The sequence below is a fragment of the Takifugu rubripes genome, chromosome 8, assembly GCF_901000725.2.
Source record: "Takifugu rubripes chromosome 8, fTakRub1.2, whole genome shotgun sequence".
Lineage (NCBI taxonomy): Eukaryota > Metazoa > Chordata > Actinopteri > Tetraodontiformes > Tetraodontidae > Takifugu > Takifugu rubripes.
Genome location: NC_042292.1, coordinates 7,117,346 through 7,141,942, shown reverse-complemented (window position 1 = coordinate 7,141,942; position 24,597 = coordinate 7,117,346). Strand labels below are relative to the sequence as shown.

Below are 24,597 nucleotides of genomic sequence, written 5' to 3'. Positions count from 1 at the left end.
TGAGTTGCGTGTGTAAAGGCTCTTGAGGACAATTACCAACTGGAATGATTTCCTTAAAGTTCTCACTTTTTAATGAACAAAGGGTTTGAAGTAGATGAGACACACTTGTTACATTCTCGTCGTGCACCGATCAACATCATGCAACACTGAGCAAGGATGCAGTGTCGTTACAATTGAAATGTAATCGAATCACACGCGTAACTGCAGGAAGCACAAGTTTAAAAAAAAGGTTTGTATTTGTTCAAGCATAAAATATTCATACGTCCGCCATTTTTAAAGAGTTTTAAATTATGACGGTAGTTATTCATTCAACAGCTAAGTCCAAGTTACAACAGTTGTGTTGCATTATCACGTTGTGAGGCAACAGCGCAGTGATTAAGTTTACCCGCTCTTATGGATCTTAAAAAAAAAAATCATCAGAAGCTCAACCGAAGTGTAATAATACCGCTTTAAAAAAGAAAGCTTCATCAACAAAACCCCATCATAGAACCTCATTCGTCAAACTATCGTAAGGCTGCATAAATACAGAACTGTCAACTGTACAAGAATGTGCTTTCACTGGAAAAAAAGGATCAGCACTACAAAATCTTGTACGTTGAGGCTTTGTGAAGGTCATGTGAGGGATCAGAGGATGTGTCGTTGCTCTCCGTCTCCCTATGTTGCAATGTCTGCAAATCAGTGCCCACCAATAACCATCAACCACGAGTGACGACGCACGCGCACATTCCTGAAGCTGGAGCAACATCCAAGGAGTGAGGCAACTAGGGACTTGAAGGCAGAGTTCTTCCATAGTGGGTTTGTGGTACATCCAGCCTTCCCCCTGCAGAAGGAGCAACGTGTCAAACCCGTTTTCCACATGATCAAAGCCCTAGGGGGCGCTTCTGTAGTTTCTCCCAATATTATGGTTATTTACACTTTGACTTATACTGTCTAATATGAATTGCAAATCAATCAGGAAAGCATGCACAGTTGCGTGGTGTACTTTTATAGGTACGTTCACAATTTACACCCATAACATGAGGCAGGCAGAGAGGGAGAAAGTGATGGTTTGAGGGATATTGAGAAGCAAGTGACACGGTTTTGGACATATCTAGAGGGCCAGTTAATGTATTTGTAAGAGAGAACGCTGAGTAGAACTGCGCAGCAGGAGACCTAAGACTAGACATGTGCACCTAATTAGATAGGACATGAATTATGGTGAGAAAAGAGGATGTCCTCGGGGGAAATGCAGGATGAGCGCTGTGGCGACCCCTTGAGGAAGAAGCTGACAGAAGAAGAAAACAAGTAATATGAGGTTCTTAGAGTTCCCATTAATTTAGATAAAGTGCTCACGTCATTGTCAAAGTGTCGGGTCCTCCAGGGGGTTTCAGTCTCAGCACGGTGCCTCTCCTCCGTCCTCTGCCTCTCCTCCAGAAGCCTTTTGTGCTCAGTGGCTTTCTCAATGTCCTTCTCCCGTAAAGATGCGGTCACATTCTGCCACAGGCGCCTGAAACGCAGAGAAATTGGTTTATTGGTAAGAAACCACAGAACACTCGGGCTTTGGATTCTTGCCCCGCAACATGATGAAAGGAAATCCCTCCATTGCTCTGACCTGGACTCTGTCGGGCCCTGCTTCTCAATCGGCCTGACTCTCTTCTTGGTGACAGGCAACTTGGTGACATCCACCAGCTTTGTCTCCCCGCTGGTGTAGCTGAACTCCAACACACCATTCCACTCACCCTGCACACGGCAGAACACCGTGTTGGTGCTGTTGTGCCTCACCTCCGCCGTTACCCTGAATTAAGTTGATAACAGGGTTACATTTGATTGGAACAGGTGTTCGAATTTGTAGCCGAGGCTGCGGAAGACACGAGTCTGCCGGGGACTCACTTGTGCAACTTGCCACCATAAAATGGTTTGGTCTGGAAGGTGATGACGGCCGAGTAGCCCGACTTGGCGCAGGTGATGTTGACTTTGCCGCCTAGTTCTACCCAGGGGACGGTGAGGATGGAGCGGGCGTACGCACAGGGTAGCGTGAACGTGTACTCCTCATCGTGCTCCAGCAAATGCAAACATCCTGCAGATGAAGCCAACCGACAGGAGGGTGATGAATCAATCGTGAAAAGTATTTACACCATTAATATACAACTGCTCTACTTTATTGACAGACACTTTTAATGACATGCTTTCACACTGGAGCGCTCGAATAAAAGACAATCTAAAATCCTTTTTATGTCGTTCGCTGACTACATTTTCCTGAAAGAGACTACGGGACATAAAAAGGCTAACCTTCTCCAATCATGGACACACCGATGGACATTCCCATGAACTTGCTCTTGGTCCACACTGTGTGTTCACACACATCCGCCTCTCCTGGCATTCAGCATAGAATCCAGAGACGGGTGGATGGTGGGACACCTGCTCTGCCACAAAGCGCAGCAGATATGGGTCCTGGCTAGAGGCTGTGGCAGATGGGTCTGGACTTCCCTTGTAAGGAATCCTTGGAGCCTTCCATGTTCCTGGGGACTGTCCAGGAGCAGTGAAAGGTTTCTCCAATTATTGGATTGTAGGGCTTCTTGGCAATGGAGCCCTTGCGTCCTTCGTGGAAATGACGTGAGGTAGTACTCCACAAAGCGGACCATGCGGTCCTCTGGGTGCTGCCGTCGGTGATGGCCACAAAGAGGTCCGGGTGTGACATGAAGTCAGCGTACATCTCCAGCAGGGAGCGCTTCTCTAGGATGAAGGTGGGGAGGACCACCTGGATGGTGAGTCAAAACAATCCAGGAAACATGATAACTGTTAGCATAACATTAACTACAATTCAAAGTCCATTATTGTCGCGGTATTAAAACCAAACTGAACTGAATAGATGTTTCTTGATATTCTGCTGTACCTTGTCAAAGGAAACCCTACTGCCATAAAATTCTAAAACGTTCACCTAGGTTGGAACAATTCAAGTCACCATGACCAATGAGAGAAAGTTGTTGGAAACCGCTGGTGGTGCCGGGGGGGTTGTATTGCAGTAGCTTTAGGTGGAACTCTACCCACCCGTGTGAGGTCCATCCCCCAGCTTCAACTGTGACAGCAGGTGTAAGATAACACTGCGCTCTTCCTCCACAGCACCCAGGTCCTCCTCCTCATCTGTGAAACTGTCCTCCACTTCATCTTCTGCGCTGATGTCTTCCTGTTCCTGAGACGAAGACATGGTGAGCAACAGTGAACGCTGAAGTAACCTGACACACAGGGGACAATCATTTCTGCAAACCATCTCGACTTCAACCTCTGGATCTGCAGCTGGGGCTTCTGTGTTCTTACCCCAGAGAAGCTGGAAAACTCTGTGCTGTTCAGGTCCAGGCGCGTCCCCTCCAACGCCCCCTCATCTGTCGTGAAGCTTCCCAGAGAGCCACTGCCGTTCTTCAGGAGGTCCGGCAGCTTGGGCTCCAGCCACTCGATCGTAGGTCCTGCCATGGACAGAGAGCACACAGCAGCACTTTAGAGGTTCCTTAGGAACTCACCCGCCACCCTCCGAAGAACTCTCAGTCATCCGTGGGTCTGCACCCAGCCCTCCATTCACCCAAAAAGCCTCACAAAAACTCGTCTGGTGGGTGGCCAGATGGCAATTCTTCAGCCAGCTGCCCTTAAATGTAACCTTACTCCTCCTGCGATCAGAGTATCGGGATACTCTGTCTCAACTGACGGAAGGGATCCACATGCTTTGATTGGTTCAAACCTTTCCGTATGTACGTGACAAGGTGGGCTGAGCTTATACACATTCACCTGGATCGGATTGGTTACCGAAGTTAGCCCGGGCCTCATGAAAAAAAACATAGTAACGAGATCTGTTGCGAAAAAGTGGGCCACGGCTTTGACATTTTCCGATTTAAAATCATCCCTAAAGAGAAAGGCTCCAGATAAAAGAGCACCTGTTAATGATTACAACTCTACCTCATGATCTGTAGCTGCCCTCTGTTCTGTTCTGCCCACACCGTGTTTGCAAATGGACATTTTAACCATGTGATGTCTTGTTACCAAAAAAAAGGTCACAGATTGCTGCAGTTACCTTCAATACAGCAAAACAACTCCACACACTGAGCAATTCATTGTTTGGTAGTGAGAAATTTGCTCATTTACTCTTGCAACCTAAACATAAAAAAAACCTCATTTCACTGACCTCCGAGGGAAACTCCTCTGCCTGGCAACCTGCTGCAGGTGCAGGATCTGCAGGCACTCGTTAAGGCAGTTCATGGTTGCCATGGAGGTGGCCTTGAGCATCAGCAGATCCTGGTCTAAAGGGGAAAGGCCCGTGGATGACGGCAAGCCCTCGATACTCTGGATCAGGTCCCTGTGCTGTCCCTGGGCCTGGCTCATCATCTGTAAATCAATATCATCGGAAACTCAAATTCGACACACCTCACAGTTATTATTATTCATTGTTGTTAGTGGGGAATTTGGGCGGGCGCCCTCTTGTGGACAACCTTACAAGTGTCAAAATGAACCCACGTGTTTGTTTGCAAACACCTCATGTGTCTTACACCAGCTACCAGATGACTGCAGGAACATATGTTCTGTCTTGCACCCCACAATACTGACTGTAAGGCTAAACATTAAAGAAGATTTTGCTGTACCCTCTCTGGCCTCCAGCAGATGGTCAGGCAGCAGGGACCTCTTGCTGGAGTACAACGATGACCCCTTGTGGGTATGTGACCAGCTGAATAAAGACGCGGGGTTTTGGTTGGACCGGTGTACTAACATGGGGGAGCTGCTGCTGCCCTGAGACGCCATTGAGTAGCTCCGGGACTTTGGAGGGGGGTTGCTCTGTGTGATGTAAACATTTTTGTTAGAACTTGGACCTTTGCATCTATGGGCAACTTCTACAAAAGGATGGAGATGATGTTTTAAGAAAACAGGATGAAACACTTTTCAGGTCTTTTTCCACCTATCTGAATGAATAATAAGTTGATTTTCTTAACCATTAATGGTGGTAATTAATCTTTTAGATGCAGTATATGAGGGACAAGCATGCATCTAAAAATATATGATCGTTCAGACCCATATCTATTCTGTTCTAGGATTTGTATTTTGCACATTCTTAAACTGTCAAAACAAAATGGAACTGAGTACAGCAAAAGAACGAAAGCGAAGGGATCAATAATGGACATTGTGCCCAGCTGTAAATATGCCCTCACGAAACATTCAACACACACCATCATACCTTGCCCATGGCCTCTGTGTGGTGCTGTGTGCAGATCTGCAGTCTGCTCACCCAGTGCTGCCTCTCTTTGGCATCAGAGGCTGTGAGACAAAAACAAAAAAAGAAGAGCGTAAAAAAGCTTATTACCCTTGCAAAAGGACAACCTGACGCCGCATCGATTCCTGAGTGCCATCACAGAAGCGAGATCAATACTGAGTACATTGATGGACAGCGGTGAGTGTTGAGGCCTGACGGTACGGCTGACGAGTTACATGAATGTTGGCAGGTAGGTAGCACCCACCCCTGAGCTTGTACTGTTCGCCGCTGATGGCATTGACGGTGAAGGTGTGTGAATCCTCGTCGCTCGGGGAGATGACCGCCCCAGCCAATGGGAGCATCCCACGTGGTTTCTGGGGTCGCGACTGCTCATTGACGAAATACTCCAGCAGGCCGGACTCATTGTTCAGGACAAAAAACCTGAAATCATCCAGCAACCATCACGTCAGCATCCCTCTCTGATAAAAATAAAATAAAAATTATATCTATATATAAGCACACCTGTACTGCCAGCCTGTTACAAGATTGGTGTATTTCATAAGGTATCCATCAATATTCTCCATGTGGTCGCTGTCAGGCAAACAACAAACAAGAAACACTTGTTAAAATACTTTCGTTGACACACCCAGAAACATATTAGCTGCACTCCTAATTCAACCTTGGAACTTTATTGAGTGGGGCTCTCCAAGATTGAGCAATACATTTCACAACTCGAATAAGTGAGATAATGAAGCCAGAACAAAATCACAAAGTGACTAATATAACAAAATAACTGCGGTGACACATTAACAACGTAACTGACACACATGGAAATAGAGGGGGGCAAACTAGCCTGGATATGTGCGTTAGCAGAACAATTACTCACCTGTACTGCCAGCTTTTAGCGGTTGCTCTCCCCGAGCCTGGGGTCCTGTTTTGGGGAAACACATCCAGCTTGCCTTCGTTTTCAGCGGTCCGTAATGTGGGTGGATTCCCCTTGCATAGTCAGAGGCGACAGAGCCTGTCTTCAGTAATAACTCGGCTAGCTAGCGCTAAGCTAACCTGTCAAGCTTGTTAAGTCACCACGGATTCCGTGTTAAAGTGGACGCGTCTCTTTTAAAACAGGAAACAAAAACACCGGGTCCATAGTTTGTTGGACAGCTATCCAAAGCTGGCTGACAAGAGCAAATTTGAGGTGATAAAACATTGCATTATCTGACAGTTAAGCGCGTATCAAGATAGCTTGTTTGCTAGTTGTGCTGATATTTACTGCTTCGGCAACGATCATGTGACTCGCTCGCGAGGTCACACCTCCAATAGATTAGGTGCCTATTAAATTAATAATAAATATATACCAAGGTTTTAAAAAATAACTTTGTTGATAATCTTCAAGAAAGAAAATGAAAGTCCTTTTAGAGATTAAAAGTGCTGAGAGTCTGGCTGCGGACCTCCGGCTTCGGGTCACTTCCGGTGGAGGCTCCACGCTCAGGCCGCTTCCGTCATCGCCACAGATATAAATGATGATACAAAATTAACGTTATCATAAATCAGTCTTCAAACTAATGATTTTCCTGTTTTGTTCCTAACAAACGACAGACATGACATAAGTAGGTTAGGCCCAGTTCAGGTATACATTGCATTTGAGTATAATTATATTATTGTTATTCTTATCAATAACATTATTATTATGGCTGTTATTATTGTTAGCAGTTGATCCTCAATGACCAAAGCTGCCCGGCTTTTGTTTCACCACTGTTTATTACTGAACCTTACCTTGGGCTCTGCCCTGGTGCAACCTGGATAACAACTATAAGTTCATCACCTCTGTAACCTCTAAGCTTCTTACCCCGATCTCAACTTGGAATAATGTAAAATCCAGCCGGACCCATCTGCGCCTTCCATACTACCATTGTTATTGCTATTAGAGAAGAACATGAATAACGCTGTTCACTATTCAATTTCAATTCAATTCAATTCAATCTTTATTTATATGGCACTTTTCATACACTAGGTAGCACAAAGTGCCTCACAAAGGATAAAAACAGCAAAGAGAACAAGAGAATCAAGAAAAGGACACACACACACACATGCATACAACACACTTACACACACACACCCACACACACAAACAAGCTGAGACAAGCTGAGACGTGGCTGGGCACCGGGACCTGAGGCGAAGGAGACGCCACCTTTGGAGGCCCACCAGGCCGAGGGAGGTCACGGTCCGTGACCACAGGTGGTACCGCCACAAAGACCACCCCGACCCGGACAGACCGGAGGCTCCACACCAAAGCACAGAGCCCCCTAACCACCCAGGCCAGAGTCGACAATGGGACAGCACCCCCAGAGGTAGACCGGAAACATCTCCCAGCCTGGCAGGCCCCATGAGGAAACACCATGAGGAAACACTGGAGCTAAAAACTGAAGGACTGAAACAGTAAATGCGATAAAAGGTATAAAAGCTAAAAACTAAGGAACTAACAATTGAAGGAGTAAAACAGTACTAAGACTAAAACAGACTGAAACAGAAAATGGGATAAAAGGTTGTAAAGACTGAAACTGAGAAACTAAGAACTGAGGGAGTAAAACAGTAAAAGTATCAAGTAAAATAAGGATAAGACATAAAAAAGCATGAGGACATAAAAGAAATTAAAAATAATCAGAAAATCAATTAAAGGCTTGATTTAAAAGGTGTGTCTTGAGCCTCTTTTTAAAAATCTCAACAGTCTCTGCGGCCCTGAGGTTCTCCGGCAGGCTGTTCCACAGTCGGGGACCATAATAACTGAAGGCCGCTTCCCCGTGCGTTTTAGAGCTTACAAGTGGAATGGTTAAAAGGCCGGTGCCGGAGGACCTCAGAGTCCGCGAGGGTTGATAGAATAAAAGTATGTCTGATAATAAGTCGGCCCAAGACCATTAAGACATTTAAAAAACTAATAAAAGAACCTTAAAATCGATCCTGAAATGCACAGGTAGCCAATGCAGCGATTCTAAAACCGGTGTGATGTGCTCCCGCCCTCTGGTCCTCGTCAGCACTCGTGCAGCTGAGTTTTGTAATAATTGTAGGTTGGTGATGCTCTTTTTTGGAAGACCAGAGAGCAGGGCATTACAATAATCTAAACAACAAGAGATAAAAGCGTGCATCAGCACCTCCGTGCTGGCCTGAGAGAGAAACGGGCGGACTCTGGCTATATTCTTCAGGTGGTAAAAACCTACCTTTGTTATGTTTTTGATGTGTGGAATAAAACTAAGCTCAGAGTCAAAGATCACACCCAGATTTTTTACAAATTGAGATGGCTTAAAATCTTTTAATTCTGGTACAAGTTTCTCTCTCTGACCTTCAGGACCAATGACTAAGACTTCTGTTTTGTCCTGGTTGAGCTGTAGGAAGTTTTCTGCCATCCATGACTGGATATCTAGAATACAGTTAAAAAGGGCATCAACTGGCCCTGTGTCATCAGGAGCCACGGCGATGTACAGCTGCGTATCGTCAGCATGTAAAGATTAAAAAGGGTTGGACCTAAAATTGACCCTTGGGGAACCCCACATTTTGTCTCGTGGATTCTCGAGGAGCATGTATCCATACTTACAAAGAAGCTTCGATCAGTAAGGTAGGAGGTGAACCAGTTAAGAACAGTACCAGAGAGGCCGACCAGGTTCTTTAGTCTATTCAATAAAATATGGTGGTCTACTGTATCAAAGGCGGCGGTCAGATCCAGTAGAACCAACACCGTGAGCTTTTTTGTTATCTAGGTTACACCTGATGTCATTTAAAATCTTTAAAAGGGCTGTCTCTGTACTGTGGTTCATCCTAAAACCAGACTGATGCCTCTCTAAAATGTCGTTTGAGTTTAAAAAATCATTCACTTGGTTAAAAACTAGTAATTATTGAGCCAAGTTCGCTAGCAGGCTCTCTCCTGCTTTGCTGGAAGTTGACCTTGATAATATACTTACGAAAATGTAAGAAACATAATACTTTTTTACAAAAAAAAATAGCATCAGAGTATCAAGTGCACTAAACTTTATTCTTAAACATGCAGACAGAAAAGTTTATTAAACTGTGGCGTTAAGTAGCTATCAAACACTTACGGTACATGAATCGTAGAAAGGTCTAACTGATCAATTACTGCACTCTATGGTCTGTTTTTCTGTGTAACAGGCCCTTGTTTGGGACCGTTTGACCCTTTCCATTAGTTCTGCTTCCAGACGTAGTTTATAAATTCGTGATATTTAACCAGAACTCAAAGTAAGCAGCTCTGTAATAAGTGGCATAGAGAGCTGCTGAAGAAGAGAGCTCTTGCTCTAAGCTGCACACCGAAACCGAGAGTTTTAGGTGGTTACCAGAGTTTTTCAATTTAAAAAAAAACGTGATTTCCTGGCCTTACAGTGGTGTGCAATTATTATTAATAAGACTCAGAATATTTCTCAAAAGTTTTAAACACGTTAAAGGAGAAGAACGTGTGTTCCCGATTTTCCGTTTCAATGAGTAAATATGCATGTATATAATTAGTTAAATATTTGGAACTATGGTCCCTTATTCAAGTAACGGCTTAAGTGAATTTAGAAACTTCTCGATTTTGTCGTCAAATAGAGGAATCTTTTTTTTTTTTCTGCCATTGGGCTCCTCCCAACATCGTGTGGTCAAGGAAGTGTTCGATATTTGTGAGTATTGTAAAACGACATCAGCGTTAGTGAATAGCCACAGAACTACTGTAAATTAAATAATGTACGGTTTTTATTCTTATTTATTTTGGCGAATATTACGATTTAAACTAAAATCGTAAGAACGCCGTTTTGGGGCATTTTGGTGGGGAAGTAGTCTGGCGTATCCGTTGTGTGTATTAATTCTGTTTAAGTTATCGAATCTACTTTCTAGGCGCTTTGGTTAAGGCAGCGCCACAGCTACGACGATTATTTCTCAGTTTTAAAACGAATTAACTGTTTAAAACAATTAAAATAGCATTTCCGGTGTTTCCGGAAACACACGTTTGGTTTCGTTTTAGCCACGCTACCATTTTATAGCTTAGAAAGATAGCTTATAGCTTACTTTCTGATAAAAACCAACTGTCCGAAGGTCGAAGAGGCGAAATCTGTGCGTTTATTAGGCTTTAAACGTTTATTTTTCAGGGGAAAATGCAACTGTTGATGTTACTGGTATGGGCGTGGGTCCTCTTCGGTGTGGTCGAGTCTGGTGAGTCAACCCTTTCTTTTGCCATTACTGTACTTATTTGTTTTTATTCTTTTTAGATTTATATATTTTGTTTTTATGTGTCGCCATTTCCTTTCTCGTTCCATAATCGCATACTCAAATGTGACGCAGTTCTCCGTCCCCACCCGTTGCCGTTTGGGTTTTACCTGCACTATTTGTCACATGGGCGAAAACATTTAATATAGATAAGAGCTCAGCTAAAGCGCCGCGGTGTTTTTGTGATTGCGCTGTAAATAAGCAGCGAGGTACTCCGGACAATGCTCGGGTGAGCATTGCTAAACACGATGGAGGGCGTTCGGCCTCCCAAACGGTAGGAACGGTTCGGCCTGAATCGGTTCTCCAAGGGCGACCATTTGTTAAAACCCTCACCCTCATGTGTTTGGTGTCAATATGACGATTTGTCCTCTCCGTCCTCATGTCAGCTCACAACCAGTGGATGCACTGAGCGCACGAAGTGGCAAAATGCTGCGTACAGCTAAAAATAATAATTCCGTTTTCGCAATGTCAGCAGAGCTGAATCTTCAATTAGAGTTTCCAGAAAAGAGAACCACTAAACTATACATTGCAACCCAAAAAAAGTAGATATGAGAGAAAGAAAATCGGTTGCACTCTTAAGAAAAACTATTGAACTGGAACTGTTTTACTTGCGAATCTAGCTGTGTTTCTTGGGCAGAGCCCAGAGAGAAGTTGGTATTGGTGGGATTGACCTGGCTCCAGTATGGGCGACACCAGGGGTCAGCAACCCCTGGCACTCGTGTCAGGGCCCTTCCCATCAGTAATACCTAAGGGCCGTTCACCGACTGGGGAATGGTGCGTTCACAGACTGCAGTGCAGTCATTCGCAGGAGATACAGCTTTACTTTGGCTGTTTCCGGAACCACACACTCCTTCCCTATTTACTACTCACTACATAGGGGACATGGATTGAGTGAACTACGTAGCGCACTCAATTTAAAGTTAGTATTCAGACAACGGCGTCATTTACGGCGCACGTAAAGTGACGTCAGGGGTGTCGCATAATAATTACGAACCGGTTGCCGGAAAAAGTGGCCAGGTCCATTTAATTATTTTAACCCATCAGAAATACATTCAGCGGTCATTTGATGAAAATGCAATATTTTAACCTATTATTAACTTTATATAATAAAATGAAATATTAATGTCAATAATAATACAATAATAATTACCTATTACCTAAAATAATGAGTGTCCCTTGACATTTTCAAGCCAAGACGTGATGGAACATTCCCAAGTCATATTCCGCTGTAGTGAAAACATTTAATAAAGCAATTTCTAATCAAAAAATGGATCCAGAGCTACTTTTCATCTTTGTAAATATTCTTTTACTGAGATTCTGTCGCCTGGTGAGGAACAGACGATTCTGAAGAACAGTTTTAAGTGAGGGGCGGGCTCAGTGAAGATTGATTGATTTTTTTTTTACACATTTATGTTGTAATATTTTAAGATGATCATATTGGACCCCTACTGAAAAAAATTCTTATTTCCAAAAATTTCATATATCAAACCGCACAGTAGAAACTACGTTAAAAATGTATCCCGTCGGTATCACGTGATACCGTAAAGGCTGATGGGATACATTTTCCATGTTAGGGGCGCATCGCTTGTACACTACTTTTCGCAGTGCATTGTGGGATACATTGAGTGCACTACCTAGGGTACAGCGATGCTCACTAACATTTCAGACACTATTTCAAAATGGCGTCCACACTCTTGAGTGCACTATGTAGGGTATGGGGGTGGTTTCGGAAACAGCCTTTGAGTGGTATGCATAGAAAACATGGTATACGCTAAAAGGACTACACAGTTAATGTGAGTCCAGTGAAAATGCTGCTATATGAATGTTAAAAACACAGTGCCAATCGTAAAAGTATTGCCATGTTGGCTTGTTTGTGCTCGCTACAGGGCCCCATGTTAGCGTTAAAGCAGTGGTTCTCAACTGGTCTGGCTTCAGGACCCACCATCACCCTTGATGACAAGCCGCGACCCAAATCAAGGAAAATTTTTAACTTCTCAAATTTATTAAATGAAAAGATCATGCAGTTTGAATCGGAGATAGTAGAATAGAATACCACAGAATGCCACAGAATGCCAAAACCAAAATGACTTCAAGTGGTAATAATAGAGAGGGAAATATTACCTTTGATGCTCAATTAGCTGCATTTTAATTAAATTAAAAACACTTAACTTCAGTAACTTCAGCCTTTTTAACAGACTCAACATGCACAAACATGAAATAAAAAAGTGCAACCACTGAGCAGTAGTTTCAAAAAGAACTCAAATATGTTGCGTTCGCTGAGTACCCACTTACTGAATATATAACAATTTCCTATTAAAACTATTTAGTCACTTATTCAAGCATTAATCATAAGGCTGACATAACAATCAGAACATTTCAGTAACAGCCATTTTTAAGACTCAACAGTGCTTTTATGTACAAACATGAAATAAAAAAGTGCAACCACTGAGCAGTAGTTTCAAAAAGAACTAAAAATATATAGTTTTAGCTGAATAACCACTCACTGAATATTTAAAATTATCTAGTCACTTATTCAAGTATTAATCATAAGGCTGACATAACAATCAGACCATTTCAGTAACAATCATTTTTAATAGACTCAGTTGGGGTCTTCATGCAAAATACATGAAATAAAAAAGTGCAACTACTGAGAAATATATATATATATATATATATATATATATATATATATATATATATATATATATATATATTTTAAAACAACTCAAATTATGTAGTTTTAGCAGAGAATCGTCACTCATTGAACCTCTACAATCAACACTGCACTATGAGAAAGAAATCCATTTCCTCAGGAGCAGTTTTTAATCCACAAACTCAAAATAAATTAAACAAAAAGTGCAATCCAAAATGATTCAAGTACACAAAATGAACTTTCTTCTGATTAGCTTATCAATAGGTAAATACTGAAAAACAGTGTGCTTTGAAGAAAATTAAGCAGCACTTATTTCCAGGTCTCTGAGGTCATGTTCAATGTCCAGTCTGTTTCGATCTTTACTGCTCGAGTGGCAAGGGAAGGATACTCGCTCATCACAATGCTGCACCAGAAATGGGAGAGGTTTACCTCCATGAATTTCTTTTTCAGCGTGCGGTCACGTGACAGCTCCACCAGCATACTCTCTTCGTTGCTTGGCAACGTGATGCTTTCCATGTCGATTCCAAAGGGGTCGCGTATCCAGTCATCATCCCTCTGTTTCTCGGGAAAGTAGCGATTAAACCGCTCCAGAAGTTTATTCAGATGTGTCGTGATTGTTTTCGACATTGGGGAACATGTCGAGCCGGTTTTTAGAAACATGACTTGCCCATAAGGAGATCTTTTATTTGAAAGCTTGGATTTTGTCATATTGTTCAAAAATGTTGTGCCCTCTCCCCTGTACAGACACATTTAATGCATTTAACTGGTCAAACACATCCGCAAGATAAGCAACGTGTGCGAGCCACACACTGTTACTAAACAGGTCTGCAAGAGGCGAATTGTTCTGGGCAAGAAAGGCTGCGATTTCACCTCGTAGTTCATAAAAACGGGACAGTACCTTTCCCCTCTAAAGCCAACGTACCTCGGCATGATACAACACTTGTACATGCTCACTACCAAGATCTTGGCATAGTTTTTGAAAACATCGGGTGTTCTTTGCACTCCGTTTAATGTAGTTTACCACTTGGATGACATCTTTTAATGTTCCATGAAGCACGGGTACCACATCCTTTGCTGCTAGGGCCTCCCGATGCAAAAAAACAATGGTTCCATGTTGCATTCGGAGCTTTCTCAAGTATTCTCCTCCTCCTTTGTCTTCAAGATAAGAAAATCCATATCTCATATATTCCTCGTTGTATCTGCGTTTCGCCATGCTCGACATATGTAAACAAACTTTGCAGGTCTTTTTCTATGGTGTGAAATGGCGCATGTCAACGCCGCCTACTGTTAAGGAGTACGAATTACACTCAGTTATTTTTTTTATTTTTTTAGCATTTCCTTCCCCAGGCAAAGGCCCACGACCCACTGAAAACGCCAGTTGAGAAACAGTGCGTTAAAGGGTTGTACCTGAGGTGCTTTCCTGGTATCTCCCCCCTGCTATCGGAACACTTTTGTCTGCTGTCTTTAGGGCTTGAATGGAGAAGCTTCCTCTTCTCAGCTGGTCCTCTAAAGGCTGAGCTGCGACCGCCTAAGACAGGATCTTGGTGAATGCAAAGCTGGGCGGAAATAATTCTTGTGACATTGCAGAAGCTTATTGAAAGAATGTCACAAAGAAGGCCTGCTGTAATCAAAGAAAAAGCTGGCCAGGGAAGTGTTCATATCTGGTCTTTTTGGGGGAGTATTCCGAATCAAAGTGTTTGCTTATTCCTTTATCCAAAATGGACTTTGAAAATTGAAAGCCAAACCGTTAAAGCTGTGTGTTTTGAAGCTTGTTGTGGACAGCAGTCAATTTAAGAGGAGCAAACAGAAGCAGATAAAGTTCACAAAAGATGGTTGTCATAATTCATAAATGATACGCAGCGATGTGTCGCTTGGTTCTTGTAAACTTTACAGGCAAACTAGCTTAGCTGTAGCTCGTTAACAGCTGTTCTGAATAGTTTGTCATCCCAGTCAGGACATGATCATGTACTCAAGACAGTTATCGTTCAGCCACAGCGAGGTCCGCCTTGTCATCGGTGCCCACAGACTTTGAACAGCTATGCAGGAACAGGCTTTGTACTTTGTGCTTCATGAAAAGGTTGCCAGTGTTAAACTTAAGTGATTATCATCATATGTTGTCACCGTTATTTACAAATTATTGCTAATTTGTCCTTTAGATGATCCATTGGCCGGGAAGTTGGGCAGCGAGGTTCTCCTCAAACCGAATGCTGTCACTTCACCAATCACCAGCATCACATGGAAACAGGGCCCCAACCTCGCTGTCCAGTGGGATGGAACAGCCATTCAATCCTATCGCCAATTTAAAAGTCTGTTGGACGGATCTCTGTGATATTTCCTGCCGCTCTGTAAATTGCCAGAATGGTAACAACATCTGTGTCTCCTTACAGACAGGAGCAGTCTCGATGTTGAGAGTGGAATCTTGACCATCAGAAACCTGGTTTTAAGTGACAGCAACAACTACACCCCAGAAATCAACAACGTTCTCCAGAAAGAAATCGTTCTGAAGGTCTACCGTGAGTGGATGAGTCTTTTAGCACAGTCTGGTGTGTTTGTTAGGGGGTAGAAGCTTATAATGAAATGTTTGTCTGATCTTCATGATGACAGGACCCGTCCCAAAGCCCACAATTACAGTACAAAAGACTCCGGGCGAATACTGTGAATTGACCTGTGATGGAGACATCACGGATGCTGAACCAGTCACCTACTCTTGGACTAAAAACAAAGCGGCGCTTCTAGAAACTGAGCGAAATATAATCCAAAAGGTATTTGTGAATCTCTATCTAACATCTCTATATCAGAGCGTGAAATTCTGCATTCTGTCGTCTATACAAATATAATGGCGCTGAAGATAACATCTATAAATGATCGGTGGTTTTAGGAACAATCCTGCGATTTTTAATTAAAAAGATTAAAGGCAGGCTTAACCGTGCACGTCCTGTCACGCCAGGGACTTTGATGCGACCAGCAGCGGTGCGTTAGAGTATTGCTCTGCAGTCTTGAACAGGATGAACCCTGATTAAAGGAAAAAGTTTTGCGATTTCTCTTGTTATAGTTGAAGGAATGTTCTAGCACCTACACATGCACGATGACAAATCCAGTCAGTACGATGGAGAGCGGGCCAGTCACACCAGTGCCTAGTGAGTTACAATAGTTCCCTTTTCAATTGACTTCACTGACATGTCAAAACAATGTCAAATCATTTTGTTGTCAATTTTCAGGTGACAAGTGGCCAATAGGTTTAGGAGTAGGGCTGGGGCTTATCGGGTTGGTCTTTGTCCTGATTATAATTCACAAAGGCTTGACAGGTGAGTAACTCCTGATTAGAATCCTCATGTGGAGTCAGTGGCAACCTGCTAACCACTGTGTTTACCCTCCCGCAGGTGTGTGGTTCTACCAGAAAGGTGAGACTGTTTCCTCAGCTTTTCACCAAACACAAAACACACCAACACGTTCACCTGACAGCAGGTTATCCCAAACTGGAACTTCCTGCGTAGCAATTTTAAAATAACCGGCTCATTCTGGAAGCAGAAATGTCAAATCAGTGACAATAAAAGCTGCTAAATACCACAGTGGCAAGCAGAAAATTATGAAACCACTCCTGTTCATTTTTAGATTCTTTTTTTTTTTTAGGTTCTTTCAGTAAAAAAACAAAAACCAATCAATTCTGAAGGCTTGCCTGTGTTTTCTGTCCCTGCAGACTCAATGTTCTGGAAGGCAGGTCAGTGTCTGAGCGTAACTGCAAAACTTTATTAAAGTTTTTTAATACTGAATGTAAAATCTATCCTGTTTTATCTAATTCATCCCCTTTTTGACCTAGATTTCTGGAAAAAGTCTCCAGATCAACGTAAGTCTGACTTTCTTGTCCCCCGGATCATTTGTCTTTTCTGTGAATTGATTTTCTGATGGACATCTATTTGTATTTATTCCAGCTGGCAATGCTGAGCGCAAAGAGGGTAAGATACAGTCATTTTATTACGCCTTTTCTTTGATTCACTGCTGGCCAATTGATCATTTTGTCTGTCATCTGGCAGAGACAGTAGGGATGGCAAAGGACAACAACTGAGGATAGTCTCCAGATTCCAATGAGACAAAGTCATTGTTAGCACTGTCACCAAGATGGAATATCCTACTTTTGAAGTCAAAATGAATTGACACTAATTTAAAGTGGACAAGGCTGCGGGCGCCTGTTTTCCTCTCAGGATCAGGATTGGAAGGACTATAAGGGACGGGTTGGTGTCATCTTGTCAGCCAATAAGAAATCCCATCATACTGCGTGTTTTTGTATCCTGTGACACACTGCTTTAGTCTGACTTGTTTGCTAGCTTATTTTTTCTTCTATTTTATACTTGAGCATTCAGGTGAGGTTGAAATAGCTTCAGTTTTGTTCTTGAATAGCTCTTTATTGTGCAAGTTACACCACTGGAAGACAGTGAAATCCACATTCTGGGGGGGGTTTTTCTAAATAACTGGTCATCAGATGTGTTGATGGACAAAACCTCTGCAGAGGTCTGCCCCCTTTCAGCTGTGGAAACAAATGTGCTGCAATCCACAGGCGCACCAAACTAAACAGCCCTTTACATCTGTGACAATATAAAACAAGTTTCTGCGAAGAAGCCGACTTCTTGTCTTAAAACTGCTTTTGCCTAAGTGTAACATATGGGTGAATAAAAATCTGATCCAGTTTTTTTGGGGTTTATTTTTCTTTATTTAACAGCACTGAGACCTGTCAGTCTCAGCAAGTGGCATACATTCAGATTCAAGGCAGAACATTTTTTCACGGTTGAAGAAATGTCTTTCATGGAGTTTCATCCATTAATACTGTGTTTCTACTCTGGATGTTCAAGCCTATTTTTGTTCAAGATGGTGTAATCTAGCATCCGCCAAGCCGATGTTGATGTTTTGACCTCCTTAGCCCAGACCTCTGATATTTAGTCACATTTACCAACTGAATTATTTGCGATGTCTCGTACCTCAGTCACAAACCAGGGTGACTGTTGACCTCCCTCTATCCAGGAAACTTGGTGATAGAGATATCAATAAATTAATTTGGAGTAACAAAACAATTTAGAAAAATCAAAGTGCAACAAATTCTTGCATAAACCGGGGGAAATGGTCGTGTTTATTACGGAAAAATAAATGTGAGCTCTCTGTAAAATTAATGGTGAACTAAGAAGTGCAAGGTCAAATTAAAGCGACAGTTTCAGTTCGTGGTCCCCGTCTGTCCTGATTCATCACTGATGGAGACAGAACCGGTCAGTGTGTATAATAATTGTATGTCCCAAGAGCAGCTTCAGGCACATCCTGAGCAAGACTGAACAGACCTCTGCTATAGGGCACTCTCGAGTCGGTGCATCCTTCCACAGGCACCTCTTGAACCAGATGGCTCGCCACCCTTGTCAACAAGCCTGTTGGACGTCGTTGGACAAAGCCTCTGTCTCCGGGTTTGTCCCCGCCGGATGCAGTTCGACAGGCTGTCCCACGGTCTTGACTCCTTCCCTCGGCTGATTTCTGTAGTGACGGAAGATGATCACAGCGGCACCCACAAAGTACATGACGGTAAGAAGGGTGAAGTAGATGAAGTAAACCAAGAACTGTGAGGAAAAAGCAGAACAAATTGTAAATACCACATTTCTGTCGGGTTTTCTGTAAATGTTTCTTGTGTGTCACCATACTGGATAAGGTCAATAAAGGCCATTCTGATGCTAAACAAGGTCGAAGACGTTATAGTCTGAAGCCATGTTTTTTACCTGGGAGCGAACGTCCAACGCCAGGCCTCGCTTGTCAGCAAATATCAGGATAATGATGCTCTTCAGGATGGTGGCTAAAAAGGTGTTGATCCCAAACACCAAGGCACACAGCTCCTTGGTAAGGGAGGAGGCGATCTGGAAACTGAAGAGACAAAGGGAGGGAGTGAGTGTAGGTGTTTAAAACCAACACGAACACAACCTTAATCACATTTTAACCGACACTCACGTGGCTAAAGGCACCAGGAACTGGTAGAATCCCCTGAAGACAATGTAGGAGACATAGCAGAGCCAGATGTTGTCCGTGGTGCCCATGAGAAGAAGCAGTCCCGCCTGCACTGCTGTGATCACAGCGATGACCAGCTTGGACCACAAATCCCATCGAATTTTCACAAAGCCAGCAGCGAAGGACGTTAGCGTACCTGGCGGAGGCAGATGTCACCATGGTTCAAAATTCTGAGCCAGTCCTTCATTCAGTCTGCCTTCTTATTATCACTTCGACTCTGTGTCCATGTCTGGCCTCATCAATTATTTATTTTCTTTGATGGGCAACTTTTACTGCATGCGTGTGACGTTCAGGTTACTTGATTGTTGAAACTGGGCTCGAGAAGCAGTTTGGGTTGTTTTATGGAATCGTTATTACTGAGTTTACTTGGCTCAGCAAATGGGAAACCATATTGACTTTAAATATGTTTACTTACTGACAGAAAAAATCTTTTAGAAACTAGAAACAGCTGTCTTAAAATGAATATACTGTGGTTTTTGTATTGAAAATACAAATGTCTTACTCAGCAGAGTGGAAGCGGCCTCCACTGCTCCGTTGTAAACGTGCTTGTTCTCTGTCGCCAGGCCCACTTTGTTCCACAAGATATGAACGTAGAACAGCACCAGATAGTACCCCGTGGAGTTCAGAACCCACCACATGGACCAAAGTCTCAGGTTTGGCTGCTTCAGAACACCTCGCACCTCCAGCAGCATCTGGACAAACACTGAATCCTTCCAGCGAGATATAGAGCACAAGGGCGCCGCGACGGACTGTGCGTCGTCTTTTGGGTTCATGTGGTCCATTTCAGATTTGGTGGCCACTTCTGCCAGCTCCTTTTGCTCTTGGGTTTTCACCCGGTTGAAAAACAGGGAGCGTTTAGGCCAAGGGAGGCACAGAGCAAGCACCAGACCGAAGCTGACGAAGCCCAGAGAAATACTACTGAGGGTGTAGTAGGTAATGTTGCCTAAGGACAGGCACAGCTGCCCCACCACCGAGCTGGTGAACACCCCCAAGAGGACTGAGGAGCGCGAGTAACCAGCCACGCGCTGGTACTGGCCGGGTTTGACCAAGGAGAAGATGTAAGAAGAGTACGCCACACGGCAGGCCATTGTGATCCCATAGAAGAACTCTACGAACTGCATCTCCAGGAGGGTGGTGCCCAGCAGCAGAATGATCCAGATGACCACCTGACTGAGGCCCTGGATGACCAGAACTGGCTTGTAGCGCATGAGATCTGTCAGGAGGAAGGTTGGCACCAGCACCGCCATGTAGGAGTACGTGAGCACCGGTGTGATCTCATTGGTCACCTGCAAATGAAGAATGACACTTGGAGAAAATGCTATCATGACACCATTAAATTTAAAATAACCCACATCCAATCTGCTTCTCGGTACAGTTTGTCATTAAAGATAAAATTACTTCGAGGTCAGCATGAGTTATCATTCAGATCCAGCTGTGATCTCAATGGAGGAGATAAATTTAAAGAAAACAAAATGTATACCTAAAAAAAAATAAACTACTGGTAATAACTGATGCCAAGATGAGGCTACGTCTCCACGGGGTTATTACAATGACCCAGTTTAGAGGAATTTGAACTTTGACCAGTTTTAAGACGGCTTAGCAACCTCCCTGTGGTGGCTTTTAAAGTCTCCATTAGGAGTTCTTTTATTAACTTTACACAAAGAGAAACAAACCTGCCTAAAATCATTCAGCAGCAGACACCACTAACCTGTTCCCTGGTGAAGTTCTTCTCCGAGCTAAGAAGATACGGCGTGATGAAGGGCTCTCCTGGCTTTAACGATGACATAAATCCATAGAAACACAGGAACACAACAGCCCAGTTCACCTTTCTGGACCCACTTGGTTCCACCTGAAGACTGTCTGAGGGACACCCTGCCGTCCCTGCATCTTCTTGCAAATCCTTTTTTTCACGTCCCTTTCGGTCCATCTCGTCGCCAGTTCCTGCCGAGTCCTCGGCTTCCATCCTGTCAAATGATCACTCAGCGTTCTCCTCCGGCAGGTTACCAAGTTTTTGTATGTGTGCAGCAAACACCCGCCCAGTCAAATCAGACTGTTTGGGACCCAAGCGGTGATCTGGTCTCAACCTGTGCGCCCCTCCGTGCCAGAGCCCACGCAAACATTGACAAGCGCAGCATTTAACAGGTTGATGACAATATAGTTGGACAACTGCACGCAACCATTCCCACGGGTGAGAAAAGGTTAACCTTTGCCCCAGTCCACATTGAGGTTTGCTGAATGTAAGCTATCCGGAGCCTGGTGTCATGGTAACCTGGAAAGATAACAACGTTAACTCTTATTGACGAATATTTTGTCAAATGGTGGCTTATAATTAACCACTGCACTCTCGCTGTTTTGCTAGACTCAGCACTGGTCATATAGTCATACTGGTGACACGTGCAAACCGTTGCATATTTACTGGAAATATTTCTTTCGTCCATGCAGAATAAGGCGGAGATGATGCGTGCAAACGGGGAAAGTTATTGCATAATATGGAGCTGACTTTTGAAAACAAGGCAAGCAGGAAACAAAAGCCTCACTCCGTTAGCATACCAGTGCTTCCAGTGACACGTAGCCTCCGACTAAACCCGTGCTGGATCCCAGGGCTACATCTACGACATATGCGTAAAAGTTAAACATTTACTGCACAATTAACCTGCTAGCACGCTGGCTATCGTCTTGTAAAATATAGAAACAGATGCACTTGCCAAGAGACGCATAGCAAAAACGATTGATCATATTCAGAGAGAATGTCTGACATCCTCCGCACCAAACAAAGATAAAAGGGCACAGTCTGATTTTATAACGACTTTATCATGACAAAAGAAGTTACCTCGTGCAGCTCCTCAAACCACTGCGATTCAGCGAGGAAACCAAGCTGTCGCCGCTTTGCATTCCGGGAAATGAAGTCCGAGTAATGGAACGCGTTCAATATTAACGAGGCCTGATTTATATTTTGTTCCAACACTTTTCACGGAGCGCCATGTGGCCCGCGTCTGCCATCAGTTGGACAAATTGTGATACTGCTGTTCATCAACATTTCACACACAGATGGATGGATGGATAGAGTCATGTGTTATTTTTAAATTGATTTATTTCTCTGGTGCAAAGGAAACAATAACACAAACATTTCCAGTTCAATGTTTAAGTATAAAAAAGAAACTAGGCAGTGTGAACCAATCTTTCCAAAAAAAATCGAGATACAGTATTTTTGTAATGGTCGATTAATTAAGCATTACTTTGTTTTCCATTTGATGAACCACGATTTCTTTAGTTCTTCCATCAATTTAAAACTTTGGCAAGTCTTACCGTGGCCCAAACTACAATCACTATGCAGAGCTGAGCATTATGAACATGATAACTGTCCGCACATTGAGCTAACTTTAATAGCAACAGCATGTTGAGATGGCACTGAGATTGAAATGATTTGATAGGTGTGAAGCAACACAGTCTGGGTTTTAGACAAGAGCCCCGTTGCCCTCTGATGTCTGGGATGTCGACCGGCTGATCGTCCTCTCCTGTCGGACTTTCCTTCGGACAAGATGGGACATATTATTCCTGAACTTCTGCCCGACAAAAGCGTAGAGGACCGGATTGATGCAGCTGTGGAACAGAGCCAGGCTGGAGGTTGCATCCAGCGCCGTGGTCACGGCCCTCCTCACACCGCAGTCAAAGGGTATCAGATCAGTCCTCAAGGCGGTGTCCACCATCAGCGTTATGTGATAAGGCGCCCAAAGGAGCAAAAACGCGACGACCACAGAAATGATCACTTTCATGGCCTTGTGCTTCTGGAAACCTCGAGTGCGCAGCAGCCTCACGACGACGATGCTGTAGCACGTGATCATGACAGCCAGGGGCAGGAAGAACCCAAAAATGTGGAGAAACAGTCGAGTAGCAATCCTCCACGAGGTGGCGCTGCCCACGTCAAAGTCTTTTGAGCAAATCATCCTTTGTGGGTCCGATGCTAGTGTGTCTGTGTCACTGAAGAGGGCGGGAAGAGAGAGGGCGCTCCCGAGGGCCCACACTGCAACGCAGAGGACCCAGGTGCAGAGCCTCTGTCGGCTCTTCAGATTCTCATTGGCTCTCACGATCACAAGGTACCGATCGACGCTAATGCAGGACAAGAAGAGGATGCTGGTGTAGAAGTTGGCTTCAATGATAAGGGTGAGAAACCTGCACATGACGCTTCCAAAGATCCATCCTTTGACCAGTGCCACAGCCAAAAATGGGATGGTCAGCGCCATCAGACCATCTGCTACGGTCAGATGGAACAAGTAGATATCAGATGGGGTCAGCATCCGTCTGTGGGCAAAGATCACCCATCCTACAATCAGGTTTCCAGTTATGGCAAGAAAGAAGATGATTATGAGGAGGAAACATGTGGTCAGTGCAGCTGTGGGACCCATCGGTTCTACCCCACAGGTCAGCGTCTTTGGGTCCACCACATAGGGGGTGTGGCTGCTATAGATGGTGTCATTTTTTGAGAAGAAGTCCTCAAAGTCATAAGTGAATGACATGTCTGAATGAGGAAACAAAGTTGTACAAAGACAAACATTAGACAACTAGGAAGACTGGATCCCAAAATCCATTAGGGAAAGGTTAGATTTTCTGATTTCATGAAGTTAATCTCAGAATGTTGAAAAACTAAACTATTTGATTCCCTCGCTGAAATACTCTGAAATTCAATCGGCTAACCAATAAATTTGTAATGTTTGCAATTCGACTCTTAACACAAATTGATGAATTCTAACTTTTGCAATCTGATACAAACCTCATAAATCTCATCCGACAGCTGAAGCTGGTTGGTAATACAATGGTCTTATTTTGAAATATCTCCAGATTTGTTTTTTGTCACGTGATGCTGCTCATCAAGGCTTTCTAAAGCAAGTATACTGATGTTCTTCTTCAGTAACCTAACTCAGATACTCACCCTCGTCTCTGCTCCGCTGTGGCTTTGATGAAGACAGTTTTACACAAAAATGAGCATCCCTTTATGTATGTACCCAATATTTCATTTCCTTCCTGAGCATGTTGACATGTTCAAAAGGTTGCAATAGCATATTACAACACGGGAGGACAAATCACAGAGAATTTCAAATATTCTCCATCTATGGACTAGTACAAATAACTATTTTAAAATAAAATGTCAATTATTTTAGCTTTCTGAGACTCTCAATAACCTAATAAAGATAAACCAAATATCTAAATATCTCTCTGCCATCAGCTCCAAGACAGTAGTCAAGGAAAGATTACATCAACACAATTGCATTATTCAGAACTGTACACCATACCTGAAAAATTACACCATAACACAGGATGAGATCAGTTTAATCACAGTGGAGAAATTACTGTAAAAGCAGTTTGAAAAACAATTAAAGAACGAGATCAAATAATAGAAGCAGTATAAACACAAAATTGATGGATGGATGGATGATGGATGGATGGATGGATGGATGGATGGATGGATGG

The 24,597-nt window shown here is 43.4% G+C and overlaps 3 protein-coding genes and 1 pseudogene across 5 annotated transcripts; 1 reads left to right on the top strand and 3 right to left on the bottom strand.

The window, feature by feature from the left end:
• Positions 1–654: 654 nt before the first annotated feature.
• LOC115250815 (oxysterol-binding protein-related protein 11-like) lies at positions 655–7,116 on the bottom strand (annotated as a pseudogene).
• A 2,702-nt stretch (positions 7,117–9,818) lies between these two features.
• Positions 9,819–17,784, top strand: LOC115250603 (CD48 antigen-like). The gene is made up of 12 exons (XM_029839624.1): positions 9,819–9,865; positions 10,331–10,394; positions 15,258–15,407; positions 15,489–15,614; positions 15,706–15,863; positions 16,154–16,238; positions 16,320–16,406; positions 16,482–16,502; positions 16,799–16,819; positions 16,919–16,945; positions 17,031–17,054; positions 17,133–17,784. Exons 2-12 carry the CDS (start codon positions 10,337–10,339, stop codon positions 17,162–17,164), a joined length of 789 nt encoding a protein of 262 aa, XP_029695484.1. The 5' UTR covers positions 9,819–9,865; positions 10,331–10,336; the 3' UTR covers positions 17,165–17,784.
• Positions 17,783–22,062, bottom strand: LOC115250601 (folate transporter 1-like). 2 transcript variants are annotated; one of them, XM_029839619.1, is made up of 6 exons: positions 21,962–22,062; positions 20,840–21,400; positions 19,634–20,417; positions 19,075–19,267; positions 18,849–18,990; positions 17,783–18,692 (listed from the first exon to the last, which is right to left on the bottom strand). In XM_029839619.1, the coding sequence occupies exons 2-6, from the start codon at positions 21,092–21,094 to the stop codon at positions 18,498–18,500; spliced, it is 1,569 nt and encodes a 522-aa protein (XP_029695479.1). In that variant the 5' UTR covers positions 21,095–21,400; positions 21,962–22,062; the 3' UTR covers positions 17,783–18,497. The 2 variants fall into 2 exon arrangements, with proteins under 2 accessions (XP_029695479.1, XP_029695480.1); XM_029839620.1 differs by lacking the exon at positions 21,962–22,062 and adding an exon at positions 21,682–21,742.
• Positions 22,063–22,204: 142 nt separating this feature from the next.
• On the bottom strand, positions 22,205–24,138 carry LOC115250602 (C-X-C chemokine receptor type 1-like). Of its 2 annotated transcripts, none has more exons than XM_029839622.1 (2): positions 24,059–24,138; positions 22,205–23,647 (listed from the first exon to the last, which is right to left on the bottom strand). In XM_029839622.1, the coding sequence occupies exon 2, from the start codon at positions 23,643–23,645 to the stop codon at positions 22,587–22,589; it is 1,059 nt and encodes a 352-aa protein (XP_029695482.1). In that variant the 5' UTR covers positions 23,646–23,647; positions 24,059–24,138; the 3' UTR covers positions 22,205–22,586. The 2 variants fall into 2 exon arrangements, with proteins under 2 accessions (XP_029695482.1, XP_029695483.1); XM_029839623.1 differs by lacking the exon at positions 24,059–24,138 and adding an exon at positions 23,900–24,052.
• Between the last annotated feature and the right edge of the window lie 459 nt (positions 24,139–24,597).

What these genes read in the sequence shown, in the direction of transcription:
- LOC115250603 (XM_029839624.1), top strand. Translation starts at nt 10,337, where the DNA reads ATGCAACTGTTGATGTTACTGGTATGGGCGTGGGTCCTCTTCGGTGTG. An exon ending in ATCCTATCGCCAATTTAAAA is followed by an intron (nt 15,408 to 15,488) that starts GTCTGTTGGACG and finishes GTCTCCTTACAG; the next exon opens with ACAGGAGCAGTCTCGATGTT. An exon ending in AATCGTTCTGAAGGTCTACC is followed by an intron (nt 15,615 to 15,705) that starts GTGAGTGGATGA and finishes TCATGATGACAG; the next exon opens with GACCCGTCCCAAAGCCCACA.
- LOC115250601 (XM_029839619.1), bottom strand. Translation starts at nt 21,094, where the DNA reads ATGGAAGCCGAGGACTCGGCAGGAACTGGCGACGAGATGGACCGAAAG. An exon ending in GGCCGCTTCCACTCTGCTGA is followed by an intron (nt 19,268 to 19,633) that starts GTAAGACATTTG and finishes TGCCTCCGCCAG; the next exon opens with GTACGCTAACGTCCTTCGCT. An exon ending in CGTTGGACGTTCGCTCCCAG is followed by an intron (nt 18,693 to 18,848) that starts GTAAAAAACATG and finishes TTTTCCTCACAG; the next exon opens with TTCTTGGTTTACTTCATCTA.
- LOC115250602 (XM_029839622.1), bottom strand. Translation starts at nt 23,645, where the DNA reads ATGTCATTCACTTATGACTTTGAGGACTTCTTCTCAAAAAATGACACC.